The sequence below is a fragment of the Xiphophorus hellerii genome, chromosome 10 (genome assembly GCF_003331165.1).
Source record: "Xiphophorus hellerii strain 12219 chromosome 10, Xiphophorus_hellerii-4.1, whole genome shotgun sequence".
In the NCBI taxonomy this organism is placed as follows: Eukaryota; Metazoa; Chordata; class Actinopteri; order Cyprinodontiformes; family Poeciliidae; genus Xiphophorus; species Xiphophorus hellerii.
In genome coordinates, this window is record NC_045681.1 from 20,340,486 (window position 1) to 20,355,550 (window position 15,065).

The window sequence follows — 15,065 nt, forward strand, 5'->3', positions numbered from 1 at the left end:
TCAGGGCCGACGCTTTGGGTGGTAAAACAAACGTCTATTTTTTGGGGGTGGGAGAGCCTTTTATTCCTATGGATTTTTTATGGTAAACTGAACATACTCTTTGATTGGCAAATGTATCAAAATTTTATAAAGATCTACATTTTACAATGTTTAGCCTGTTTTTATACATTTTGTCATCCTCATGGTGATCATGAGGATTACATGCTGCATTGTCTGATTAGCAGGTGAAGATATTCAGTTTGTTGACTTCTGTTTCTACACCCATTTTTTGAGAATCGACTACAGCTTCATGTGGTCACTTATGTGGTTAAAACTTGGGAAGCTTGCTGGTCACAGATCCAAAATTTCGGTCTTCATGTCGCTGAATCCATGGACTAAGACATAACGCTGTAGAGGAAGTCACTAGCGCGTCTGTTAAAGACGTCCGTTTCCTGGTGTCAGGATGTAGGCAAAGATGGAGAGACATTACTGACCAAGGGAACATGGAGATTGTGATTGTAGGCTATGTAGGTCCAATATTGCTGACTAAAGAACTACAGAGTCTATGGATGAAAGGTAGGGGAGAAAGACTCCCCTGACCAAAGATCCATGGAGACTATGCATACATCAATTTCAACTTTTACCTTTTCATATAAAAGAAATAGGTTTTCCAGATGTTCCAAACAATTAGGAGGAATTCATCGTTTGTTTTACATTTCTGTCTCAAGGCCCTTCAGTCAAAGGTCTCTCCCATCTTTCGCCAATCCCGAGCCGTTCTGCAAAACCACCCAGCCCCGTTTCCCAGAGCCCACTGTCCTGCATGTCTTAGAGATCATCTACTCCATCACACTTCATACAAATGATTGGATTAAACCTAGTCCTATAACCCATTTCCTAAGCGTGCCATTGAGGTCTGCAGAAGCCTTTTAATTACTCATTCCTTTTCAAAGAACATCTAACTCAAGGAGGACAGTGGGTCCTTAGTGCAAGGGCGAGGGGCCACGGCTGTAGATGGCCCTGATGTGATGGTGGCCAGCTTGTTTTCTTCTACAGTGTTTGCTAACACAATGGGACATATTTTATAGCAAATCAGTGTTTTGCACTAGTACCAAAACACCGTGAAAGAAAATTTAAAAGGACTCAGAGTGAGGGACTTACCTGTAGAATTTTGCACCGCTCAGAGTCACAGTTGATGTCTTCGCAGGGATGAAACATGCCCAGTGTCACGCAGTTCAGCAGGATCACCAACATGGACGCTCGTTCGAACCATGTGGAGGAGGGCGAGTTAAGGAAGGCAACACAGCAAGATGACAACACCAACAGGCAGAAACAACAAGCGGCAAACAGAAGGATGTGTTTCCTCCAGCGACCTCATTATGCTTGCCTCACCTGACAAGCGGATGCTGGTTTACCTCTTTCGGTACAGTTTGAAATCTAAAATTGTTTTCAAGAGCAAAATGAGCCACAGGAGAGTCGGGAGGAGGGGAAGCAGAGGGAAGAAACCCACCTGTAGCTGACACTGCTCCCGTTCTGCACCGTTGGGCAAGGACCTGCTAGGAAGGCGTGCTGGTAAATGATCAAATTGTTGCCGAGGGAACTGAATAAGCAGATAAAAAACGATGTGAGGCACAACAGAGGAGCAAGCTAAGAAACTGGGACAAATTCGATAGCGATAATGTCAGTCAACGTGGGGTCGACATGGAAGGGCTTAATATAGTTAGGGCTTAAACACAACTGTGACACAAACGAATGAGTCGGCTATAGAAAGAAAAAGGAGGTTAACACTACACACACACACACACACACACACCCCAGCTGCACACCTACATCCAAACATTTATCCCGTACATTATAGATTGGTACTGAAGCTGCAGTCTGCACCCAACCTGGTTAACAAGGTTAGACGAGATAGACAGTTTGTCATCCTTTTGCGTGTGTGTCGGAGTGTGTGACGTGTGACCTAAAAGTCATAGAGGAAGGTAAATGTGAGCACACTGGCCAAGAGGAAAAACGACCTGCCGGGCTTTTACCGCATTAGCCGCCACATGATCATTTATCTTGCTAACCCATACCGAAGATGGGTCAGCTAGCTTTTTGCTAGCCCTCCATTGTATTATAAGAAGACTAAATGATGTAATGTTGTAATGTAGCAAAATTCAAGGGTAGATAAATTCACCACTGAGGTATGTAATGACCTAAAAGGTTGATCTGAGGAAAATGACGAGAACTCGACCCCCATAAATACCTTCAGCTGCCCAGAACTTGATTTGAAAGTGATGTAAAATCACCTACTCATAAAGATTTTCAAAGGAGAAGTCAAAAGGTTACCAGAGAAGAATAAAAGCTCAAAAGAGTCTCCACGCCTCTATGCAGCCGTCTTGGCATCAGCTTTCGTTGTGTTGACAGTCAGAATTGCCATTCACTGGCCAACGATAATAATAACCTTCATTTGACCAGATAAAAAAACCTCGTTGAGATCTACAGTCTTTATTTGCAAGAGCAACCTGGCAAGATGGCAGCACCGTTCACGAGTATCAACATTTACATTCAACTTGAGAAATTTAGTTCAGTTTAGTTTTAAAAACATCAAAGCATAAAATACTAAAAACATGACTATTAAATCAAAAGTCTCGTCTATCATACATGCAATACATGGTTACATAGTGATTTTATCTTCTTTTTCTATTAAGAAAACTGACCTGCACAGTTTTTCACCAGGTTTTTACTATTCAATTCCTAAGTGGTCATATGATCAATGTTAGAAGGGTTTTGTCCAGATTCAACTAGTTCATATAATTCAGATTCTGTCTCCAAAAAAACCCCAAAAGGATTCCCAAATCTCAATTTCAATCTCAGAGTTCAGTGTAGAATTACCCAGTTAAGCTTTGATCAGTCTAAGTCAGGGGTGTCAAACTCCAGTCCTCAAGGGCCGCTGTCCTGCAACGTTTAGATGTGCCTCTGCTGCACCACACCTGAACAGAATAATTAGGTCATTAAGGCTCTGGAGAACTGATCTACACAAGGAGGAGGTAATTAAGCCATTTCATTCCAGTGTTTTGTCCCCGTGGCACATCTAAAAACTGCAGGACAGCGGCCCTCGAGGACTGGAGCTTGACACCTGTGGTCTAAGTGCTATAGATTTTTAAATCAGAAGCAATCGAATAACGTCTAAGTTTTCTAATGTTAGCCATTTAGCTTAAGACAAATAGAGAACTTGAAAGCAGATGTAAGCTTGTGTCGTTAGCTGTCCGTGGTAGCATTCGTTTTTTCAAATCAAATACGTCATGCTATTTTGTCAGTGTTTTGTTTTCACATTGGTACTTAGCATGACACAAAGTACTGTAACTGTACCCAGTTAGCTACAGTTAAGCTAACTGTCAGAGCAAGATGGCTACTTATATTATTACTTCAAAAAAGAAGTGAGAACCAGATACAGGGTGCCATAATAATAGCTTTGACTGATTTAGCAAGTATGTGGTGGTTGGAAGAGTATACTTTACTAAACTTATTATTCTGCGTCAAGCCACCAAGTCTTGTTAAAGCCAAATGAGCCACATTTGTAAAATGGCACATTCAGCCAAAATCATAAATTGGTTTCACAAGGAGAAATGAGACCATGTCAGTTAAATACATTTCCAGCAAATACAGTAAATCCGGGGAAGCTGGGAATGAGCTGGACCCATTACCAGACAAGCATCCAGGTTAAAGAAGATATATGTTGATAATGGGAAACATTAAATATGAGTAATCTGACTAATTTAATCAATATGTCTTCCTCTCCTGCCTTCGTTCTCTTCCTCTGCCTTCCCAGCTGGCGGTCTATAATTAAGCAAAAGAACGGGGTGTTTCCAAGAGTTCTGCCCCACTGTTAAACCCACACACACACACCTTCATGGGTGTCAGAATGCCAACAAGTGGTGACGCCCCAAGGGATGGATTCAATTAGAAGGAAGATGCAGAGGGATATGCTCTGTCACAATCTGAAAGCAAGACGGCTACACGCTCCGCTCCCCGCAGACACACACATTCAGAAGTAACACAATCGAGCTAATCAGCACCTCAAAACACACTCCGTGTTCTGCTCTCTTGGGTTCTTCTCAGCTCTCTCACACTTTCGCTCCGTCACGCTCGCGCACACGCAAAAAAAACATGCACACAAGTAAAACCTCTTTCTTCTCGTTTAATGAAGGGAAAACAAAGAGGTAGCTTAATGTTCTACCACTGATTCCCTCTGAGTTTCATCTCACCGTCCACCAGGATGCAAGTGGAGGCTGAAGCCAAGTGAAGTAAGGTAACAGAAAAGTTGGATGTTAAAGACTGGGCTCGTCCTGTGATGTTTTCTTCGGCTCTTCTATTTTTCATGATATCTGGGGGGGGGTGAATCGTCAGCAGGTAGAAACAGTACAAGGGCAATCAATACCGGCGAGCCGCTCTGAATACTTATTCATTGTGTTTACAAGAACTCTCGCCGGACACGGTTCTGCACTCGTCTCTTTCTGCACCCCGTTTCATCACACGCAACACCGTCTTGGCTTTTGAAACACTCGTCCTCTTAATCTTCGCCTCTCGCCAAAGACGATAAGGTTTTACCAAAAGCCGCAAAAAACATTTTTAGTATTCATTCATTCCGTCAGGGAAGAAATTGAATCAGGTTCCACCTCCGCCCCCATCGCTGAGAACATCTTTCATGTGATGGACCAACACAAAGAGTCTGTAGTTGTGAAATAGCAGGAAAAAACAATCAGAAAAGTTCAACGTGCATATAGAGAAACTGACTTTTTGGCACTTCATGTTGAAAACATCAGGATTTCAACAGGTTCTTGAGCATTTTACATCTTTGTTTTGATTGGGTCAGCCAACACAGCATTTTTTTTTTTGGTGAGCCACAAATCTATACTGTACCACACAGTGTAGATTGTACCATACATCTATTGAGACGACATTGGAAACGTAAACCATGCTTCCATGCTGTAGAGATGTTTTTGCCTGGTAACCATCTCACTTGTTCAAAGTCTACATTTTCAGATGTAAACTCTAACACTGAGTATGCTAACTGGGACGTCTTGTCTTTTGTTCTTTTTTGCTGTTATTGTCAAATTTATCACCAATGTTTTTGCTGCGAAACTTGTATTGCATGTGTTTTTGACTGGGATCTACCGCCTTACAGCTTATGACATATCAAGATTGATGCATCACTATCATTTTTCTTCGAAGACTGACATGGTTGAGTCTTCAAATGAGTTCTATAAACGGGTTTCTTAGTAACCAGTATCTGGCACTGGACAAAACACCTGCACAGACAAGTGAATTCAAGCCAATCCATGAGCAGAAATGCGCACATTTATGCCGGATGACAGTGACAGATAGCACATTACAAAGGGCTGCTGCAGTCACAATCAATATTTCATGAACATCCTTCCTCTTTCAGTTTCCACCTTTTTTAAGCCCCCCACCACTTTTCATGGCATGTTCAGCACTCTTTCTGGAAGAAAAAGTTTTATTTTCGTCGCCCTACCTCCATAATAATAGCGGATAAGGCAGCGCGGAGAGAAAAGTGAAAGGTGAGAGCAAACAAGGTCCTTTGAAGGGTTTGGAGAAAGGAGGGCTTGACAGGAGAGGAGCGCAGCTGTCTGACTATCTTGCTTCCTGTTTTGCTTACCATCACATGAAGTGGTGGAGATTTTGGGGCTTAATAAAGTTTTCGGCATTCCCTGAGGAGAGGAAGAATTGGCGTCTAGTTGTCATGGTACTAAGACAAGGAGCCATATTATTGTCAGCATTTCCTCTAACAGCCGTTTTGGAGGGAGGGATTTCTTGCAGTAAAGCAACTATTTAAATGTACTGTCTTGTAATTCCACTAAGCAAATCTTCTAGAATCAGTTTTATTCAATGTTACAATCTATCTATCACCAGTAGGTGCTACAAATGAAAAGTGTTTAATCACCAGTAAGTGTAAACAGCACAATAAAAGCAGAGCTTTGTCGTTAGCTAGGTTTCCACTGACCGTACAGTTGCGCAAATTGGAAATACAAAAATAAGAAATGTGCTTCGTGGAAACATGTCAATTTAGAAAACAACTCATATTTTTCAAAAAAACGGTTTTGAGCTAGGATACGGTAGTTTTTCAAAATTCAAACTTAGTGTATTTCACAAAACTGCAATGGAAACACGTTTTTCGCATCAACAGAGTCACGTGATCAACAACCGCATGTTACTACTGGCAGAAAAGACGACAAAGGCGACAGTAAGTGGTAGGAGGACGCAGCTGTTTTTTTTAAATGACTTATTGTGGGAACAAGCGTATCCACATGTGGTTTTAATTGTATTTCCTTTTTAATGGAAACACCGCAATTGTGACATTTACATTTTTCCACTTTAACGGAATATCAAAGTTTTGCTTGCCATCAACGGAGACTGTGCAAACCTCCCCCAAGACAGAGGCAACTTTGTTTCTCTCATCACGTCTATGCCGATGACACACAACCTTATAATCAAAGTGCCATCATGTAGTTCCTTTGGGTCACTGAATATGTCATAATATTAGTGAGCGGGAGGGCTTCATAACATCCTCCAGCTTAATGTAGGAAGGACACATTGATTTTGAACAAAAAAGTTAAAGGTAGAAATCAGCACTCAACTAGACTCAGTGAGGCTAAAGGCTGACGATCATTTCATAAAGCTAAGTGTAGATATGGACGAGCCACATAGACTATTACACCATTTAGGGAGCCCTACTAATAATAGTCTTGACTGGTGTCTTTACTGCAACTTTTTAGTTTTTTTGCAGTTTATTTCTTTTGATACAAAGTAATCACCGTTGAACCATATTTTGAATGCAAACCCAATTTCTTTCTGCATGGGGTTAGCATGTTCTACCCATGCATAAATGGATCCTGCCCAGGTACTCCAGCTTCTGTCCATAGGGTTTCCCCAACAAATGGTAACTAAGGGTGCATCCACACCTGGTAATACTGGTAAAAAAAAATTGCTACAGGGTTAAAAGAGGAGCCATGTTGTGTTGACTTTCTGAAGGCGGAGTTTCAGAAAGAACAGGAGTTTCTTAAAGAAACAGAGGTCCAATTTCAAGGTGTTAAATTACAAAGTCAAATGTATTTTAACTCCCCTTAAACCGTACCGGAACATCTGCGTGCCAATTTTCCATTGTATTTTCCGGGGCTGAGATTTTAGGGTTTAAACTCTGCCGGTGTCCATTATGGCGCTTTTATTGGGCAGCCTAGAGCCCCTCCCCCCCTTTTGATTGACACCGCATTCGACCAATAATGTTATAAAATGGCTTTTTCCAAGCCAATAATATCCAGAGAGCGACTTGAGCTTGGTTGTTATAAAAACAATGTTTTTATAACAACTGACTGTAACATAGTTACTCGATTGTGATATAAAGTAGCACCATGTGCCTGGAAAATACAATATATTGCCCCTTTAACTGTACTTTTAGTTGTAAACATTTACTTTTGAGTTTGAGTTGAACAAACCCGTCCCGCCCTTAAAGAAGCAAGCTAATTAACAGTCTGAAAGCAGTAATCTTCAGGGCATGTTGGACTGTCCTTAAAACACCCCTGAAACAACCCAGCAAGACATACTGGCATGTGTGTACCGCAACAGATGTTAAATTGATGTTTCATCAAAATTCCGTCAGGGGCTTTGAGCTTGTAAATATGTTGCCGCAGAGGAATGCCAGGAGGAGCGCCTCCGAGCCCCGCGGCCCCCCCGTGTTACGGCGAAGCATCACGGCTAACTGCGTGGAAAATCCTGCTGGTGTAACGCAGCGTATCCCAAACCGCCCGCTGACAGGGCTTAGCAGCAGCCCTGAGTCAGGAGCTGGGGAGTTAAGGAGGTGGAGGAAAATAGTGGCATATTGTTGTGTTGGCTGTATCAGTGCATGCCATATGAGAGGAGGGGGTTGGAGGAAAGGAAAGGGAAGGAGAAGTGAGCAGGGTGAGGGGGTGTGGAGGCAAAGAACGGGCAGGAGAGCTGAGTAGGGAGGATGGATGTGGGGAAGCAGGCGGGGGGGGGGATAAGGGAAGGGAAGGGAAGGTGTGATACTGAGCATTCGGGAGGAGGAAAAAAACACATGAACACTGAGGGATCGACAGGCGAAATGCAAAAAGTGGAAGGCAAGCAAAAATAGGAGGCGCGAGCAAAGTAGATAAGGCTGAACTCTGATTCATAATGGAGTTTATACGGTATATTCCACTGCACTGTGGTGTGTATGGCAGTGTATCGGCGGAAGGGTAGTGGAGGAAAGATAACTGACCAAACAACTCTCTGTGGGTGGAAAAGGAGGGGTAAACACCATTAAACTTTTATCAGCTTGTATTATTGATAAATGTATCCCTTCACTCCAAGATGCTATCCATATACCAAAAAATAAAACAAAATAAAAGACTGCAACTTTGTTTTCCCATCTCCCTGCTCATGAATATGGATGCGTACAATCCACCAACTATCACACTGACACAATGGGGTCTCTCAGGAGGAATTATGGGAAGAGATCAATTTTTATGTGAGAGACATGAAAGAAAAGGAGCGATTTTACGATCTCGTTTTATCCTGCGTAGCCAGAAGGAATCCTGCTTATCGTCCAGAATGCCCTCGTGTGGATGCAGAGACCCAGACGGTTCGTGCGTTTTTATATACGAGTTGTACTTCTATTTCATCTCTCTCACACACACACACACGCAAGCACGCACATCTCTCTCATCAGCTAGGAAGCATCCCTGTATCTTGCAACTGCGGGCTGCGAGTTGCTTAGCAACGCGGGCTTTCGTTGGGGAACCATTAGGAAGTCACATTTCGGTTGCTGTTGAGTCTGCAGCCAAGGCAACAAGGCAGAGTTGTCGCAAAACGCCAAGCGGAACTTTGAAGACTTGTGATGGGCCGAGACGTTCGCTTCAAAAAGCGCTGTGGGATGCAGAAACCGAGGAGAATGTGACTTCTCATCTCGCAATCGGAAGCCCGCTTTGTCACCTTCGCTGTACACCTCCTCCATCCGTGGGTTTTCAAACCATCAGCCCCGGGGGTCGCATGCGTCCAATGGGAAGAGAGGAGCGGAGCGTGACCAGAGATGATCTTTTACCTGTAGGAAGTCATAAGCCTCTGATCCACCGTGATGGAGCAGAAAATTATGCTCTGCTATCCTTTTAAATGCCAGCAGGCCAGCTTGTGAAAGCCAAAAAGAAGAGACGAGCTGGCTCAGTGATGCAATTTAAGGAAATATCTCTCCAGTCAGCGAGAAGGCAGGAAGGAAGACAATACTGTACCATGAGGCACCTCTGACGGATACAGTAGCTGCTGGCCGAGCTTCACGTATGCTAATTGTTGCAGTGTAATTTTATGACGTGCATTCTGTCATTGTAAAGGCTAATTAGCGCTCATTTAAGACTGGCAATTTATTATCTTTTATGCTTCTTTGTCATGAAGTTACAACTGTGTTGTGTTGTCACTGTAAGTGACCACAATATTTTACTATTCACACTTGGAAGATAGATGAGATTGACTGTGTGTACGTTCTTATGATCTACCAAAAGGTGACTGGCATCGTTCAATGCCACATTGCACTGCAGTCCTGTTACAGAACACACAAGTATCAAAAGTATGCAATGAAATTTGGGGGGGGGGGGAGTTGTCCAGATGGCATCCAGCATGATTATCTTCCTTTAAACCTGGCAACATGGATGCCTGGTTAGGTGATAATTATTCCCCCATCTCAATGCCACATCTCTTAAAACCCAAGCTGTGTAGAGTCAGTGAAACTGCTGTCCAGTCTCTATGCTACCCAACTGTTACCATGATTGGCTGATGGGTGGAGGTATTCTCTACTACTGTTTTGGATTTCATATAAGACGTTCACCGCAGCATTAGGGCACCTTGCTGCTGATCCACATCTTCGTCTTCAGTATATATAGCTAGCTAGCCTGCTGGGTTTGTCTTTTGTATATAAACCAAAGACAAAACCAGCAGGCTAGCTAGTTAAAATCCTTCTATTTAAGGATGTTAGCTTCTATAGATGGCTTTTATAAAAGAATGTTAGCTACCAACCAGTTACCTACTTCTTGCATGCAGGTAATACATGTGTACACTAGAATGTACGCAAGAAGGCCAACCTGAGTGCATACCTTATTCTCAATGTCTTGTATTTGAGGCCTTTCTGAATACTTTCAGTTCTAACAGTAGCATGAGGCAGACATTTTCCAACTTTTCTAGCAGAACCATCAACTGAACCAAAGCAGCATTTACTGCTAGCTTTATCTTTAAGCATCATCTTTGAGCATCATTTTGTCTTTGCTCAAGTCATGGCCCTTCAGCAGACTTCTCCCAGTTGCGCCATGCCGTGTTTTTTTCTCTGCTATTGCGACAAACTCCAGTTTTTGTTGCTGCTTCGCTGATGTAAACATTCATGCTAGCAGTCCCAGTTTGCGAAGGCAGTAAACCTAAACATAATTCTGAGGACTTCTTGTCTTCTGGAAAATAATGAAAAGCAAGGAAGTCCTCTCAGATGCGGGGCAGAGAAAAATAGTTACAGTCCCAGTCAGGTAACTTTAACAGCAGAAGGGAGCCTACTAGACACAGGGGACGCAAACTCCCCACTGACAGCAATTGCCAAAAAACAATACTCAGCTTGCTTAGGCCAAAACTGACAGATATTATTATCTGCTATTAGTATGTCTTCACTCAATCATCAAGACGCCAGCTCAGAAACAGGGCCATGGACCCCCCCAACACAATAAGACCAGAGCTACATAATAGCAGAAACAGACTTCTCTTGGACAAGAAATATTGTATGTTTTATTATCATGGGAGTTCATCACGCATCCACCCAAACAATAAAAACTGTATAGCAATGCTACTGTTTAATGAGAAGATAGAATTTTACATTCCTAAAGTTTATAGCTTAATGGCAACATTTTCATTGAACTAGACTTCCTGTGAATATATTTGTGTTTTTGCTTGGCCTTTCATTATTTGCTGAGTTGTAGAAATGACTAATAATAATTTAAAAAAAAGGCACTGGGAATATTACCGTTTACAACCTTAAAAGTTGTAAACGGTAATACAAACTCAACTGCTGAAATCAAATACAACAATACAAAAATGCATTTGGAATATACCATAACGCAGTTATGCAAAAATACTTTTTAGTTTCTACTCGATGCACAAAGTACACTCCTCCAGCTAGGGCAGCTCAAACAGCTCTCCATTAGATGGAATCTGAATCCCTATGCAATGTTTCCAAGTCGTGTTCATCTGTGTTATCTACAGAAGACGACCCGTTTGTGTCAGCAATAGACAGATCGACAAAACAGACACAGAGCCGTAAACGTAGATTAAATAAAAAGCACAGAACCCAGATTGACATTGAAATGCGAGCACAAAGAAACACCCGAGGCTAAGAAGTTCTGTCAGGACTCTGAATTTGCAGATATGCGTCTGTCAGACAAGATACAGCGCTGAATCTGTCATGCTAATTGACAGAGATGTACCGGCCAGTGGGCGTGCAGGCGTGTGTGTGTGTGTGTGTGTGAGCTAGAGAGAGAGAGGCTCTGTGTGTGTGTGCATTTGTTGGTGAGTTGAGGTGCTTGGTGGTCCATGTGCCTTTGAGTGTGAGAGAGAGCTTTAACAACCCCTGGGAACAGAAATCACATACATAGTCAGTGCTGAAGACAAGACTCCAGCAGAAACTGATCTAATGTGTGTATGAATACTGTCTGAGCACGCACACACACACACACACACCTATGAGTTGGGGAGTTTGAAGAAGCAAATGGAAAGAAAATGGAGCATCAAAGATAAAGTTCTGAATGGGTGTTGAAATTTTACAATATTTCTTGTCAAAATGAAGTCTGCCTCACAAAGCAACATCGAGTTCAAGCTATTATCATAAGCACAATTTATGAAGGTGAGTGGTTGAAACTTGACACCCTGTACAGTGGACCCCGGTATTTAAAGGGGTTAGGCACCAAAGCCGCTAATACTTGACAACTACTTTTGTAATATTGTAATCAACATGTAATAATACGCACAGTGGAAAACGTCTTCGCACTGCCATGGAAGCTAACATCTACAGCTGCACTTTTGGTGGAACAGCAAACCAATGCAGGGGAAGTAAATATCACTTAGCAAATGCTAGCCAATAACAGTGAGTCAATTAGCATTATGGCTAAGTGTTTTCCTGTGCTACCTTTCTTTTGATTATTTAAGATATGCTGTCTGCAAATCTGTGAATGCTGAGGCAGGGGTCTGCAATATCTATGTTCAAGACTTTCTTCTCTTTTTTTAAAGTAAAACAGGAAGAAGTAGCTAACCAAGCTCTATTTTCAGAGATTGAAGATGATTTAACATTATAAACGCCTGTGCATTGTTTTTTGTTTGACTAGTTGTTGGCTTTAGCCTCTGTGACCGGCTAATCTGGATATACTCAAAATTCATGGGATATGGGAGTAGTTTAAAATGTTGACTGTTTACAACCTTTTAGCAGAACCTAATTTTAAAAATCCTAAGCTGTCCAGCTAAACAGAAAAGGCACAGATGTAACAAAGAAATATGACACTGAATTAAACAAGCTAAAAGTAAGAAACAGAAACGGAGACGAAATGTTATTAGCTGATCTGAAAGCAATGCTTTGAGAAGACTTAATCCTTGCCAGAACATTTCATTTCTACCATCAGAACACAGACAAAAATTGACAAAAACGGGCATTGCTGAAGGCTGATATAGTCTTACCAAACGACTGGTTGGGCTTTAGACGATGTGAGTGATAGATGGAATAGAGAGTATGCTAAAAGAGGCCAGAGGTCAGAGAGCGTTTCAGTTCCTTAACTTCTCATTAATTAGGCAGCCACTCATTCGCTTCCTCAGCCCCACTATCTCTTTCATACACTCACCAGGCTGCCATAGCCATAATTTATTTATTCATTGAGACTATTGAGAACGCTTTTCTCATTCCAAAATTAGCTCAAACATTAAACAAAAAAGAGCCCTTGAATATATCTGCATAAAGCCATGTGTTCAAATCCAACAGCAAACTAATTGTCCTCAGATCTTTAGAGGAGAGAGAGCACAAATATTGTGCTGGCTCGACAGGTTAGGAAGAGGTCAACTAGCATAGCAATGGAAGCACATAGAAGCTAAAAGTGCAGAAGCGGAAGATCAAACCTCTCGTGAAAATAGGCAAATAGAGGGGAACAGAGATATTAGAGGGAAGAAATGAGGCTCAGCGCCAGAACCAGCATGATTAAAAAGAGGTCAGGCTAATCACGGCAGCTAATCTGTCCCCGGAACAGAACGGGCTAATAGCGGGGAAGTTAGCCGAGGCACGCTACTGTAGTCTCCACGAACACACAACTGCCGGTTGGGATCTTGAGAAGTTTTAATAGAACAGGATGTTGATTTTTTTTTTTTGCAGATACAGCTCAAAATTCGCAAGACTGAGAAAAGCAAATTAGCAATCAGTGCTAACAGTGGGACAACATTCTGGAAAGTCGTGCAACAACACTGCGCACACGAGGAAAAGCTTATATGAAATTATCTGGAGACACTCAAAGACTATATACGGTCAAAGGATAATTGAGGCTCACTCCACCATTTCTGCACTTTTACCAACACCTAACTGAACATGGAAGTTGTGTTTTTTCTTGTCCAACATTCAGGAACGGCTATTTCACATTTCTCAAACAAATACAGAAAATCAAAGGTTTTCTCTCTGACTGTCTAAGAATGAGGCTGTGGTTATCAACCAGGGAAAGTTGGAGTGCTCCTGGATGGGGGTGTGTCTTTGCCTCAAATGGAGGAGTTCAGGTATCTTGGGTGTTGACTACATGTGATACTAATATTAAGCTGGAGATGAAAAGGTGAATTGGAGTCAGTCTTGAAGAAGAGAAAGAAAGAGGATGGTCAAAAAAAGTTCTTAATTTAATTGATGGCTATAATACTATCTGGAGATCCCCTCCGCCCAGTAGTAGTAGAGTCAGAAAATTTTCACTGGAGTGGGAAGGTTGGGACCGTTCCACACTCAGGGGTGGTCAACAACTGATTGGCAACAGAGCCACTTCGGAGAAAAATGTCCGTATTTTCAAAAATAAAATATATATATCTATATATATATATATATATATAGATATATATATTCAGTATATATCACTAAACACGAATAACTGGGGAACTCCCCATGGGAACAATCAATCACAAGACATGGGTGGTAAGCTATGGACAGCATGTCTGTTAAGGAACAGACTTAAAATTAGCTACCGGAGCCGATAGCCTGGCTAATTAACAAGCTATTATCAACACCCAGTGTTATTTTACGAAGAGCAGAATGGCAAAATGGGGAGAGAAAATCTAGGCACAAAGCATATTAGCTTGACAACTACAAATTTCTGTTAGGATGTGCATGTCTGTGCGGATTTGTTGTGTCAAAATACGTTGAAGCTAGCTTTGCTACAGGTGTTATTCTTTATTTGAACAAGAAGCCTGGAACAACCCAGTGAGCCCAGCTTCTCCTGATACATTTGGAGATAGGTAGAAATAAGAACCATCCCTGCCCTGACTGTAATGTTCTTGTAAGGTATACAGGCTGAATCATGAAGAGACCCCACAGATGACGCAGTGGGGGATGCCTTAGAGGTTTGTATTTTTTATTACTTGTACTTAGGCCTGTCCCGATAAACGGTAAATCAATTAATCATACGATAAATTAAAACTATCGACGTCATTTTAATTATCGACATTATCGTCTCTTCCGGCCTTTTTCTCTTTCTGTTGATGACACCGAATGAAAAAAGACTCAACTCCAGTGCTCTCCACTGACCCTCCTTTCTCATTTTACTTAGTGTAAAGCCCAGCGCACACGAGCTGTCGACCGATTGTTGGCCCATTTTCAAAACCTGACAGACCACACATTAGTCGACAGAAATCGACTAATCGACTAACCCTAACCCTGATCGGGTTCGTTCCTGCCGTGTGGTGTCCAACAATGGGCACAAAATAATGGCTACAAGTTCAGTGAACTAATTTTAAAACCAGGCATTAATCAATGCTTTACTACAATCTACCTGCAATGCATGTGGCTA

The 15,065-nt window shown here is 42.0% G+C and overlaps 1 protein-coding gene across 15 annotated transcripts in view; it reads right to left on the bottom strand.

The window, feature by feature from the left end:
* Positions 1 to 15,065, bottom strand: part of cacna1g (calcium channel, voltage-dependent, T type, alpha 1G subunit) — a 271,449-nt gene that overhangs the window by 166,549 nt on the left and 89,835 nt on the right. For all 15 annotated transcript variants that reach the window (XM_032573632.1, XM_032573624.1, XM_032573631.1 and 12 more), the window contains one exon: positions 1,138 to 1,249. In XM_032573632.1, the coding sequence (XP_032429523.1) occupies positions 1,138 to 1,249 (112 nt within the window). The remainder of the gene's footprint in view (positions 1 to 1,137; positions 1,250 to 15,065) is intronic.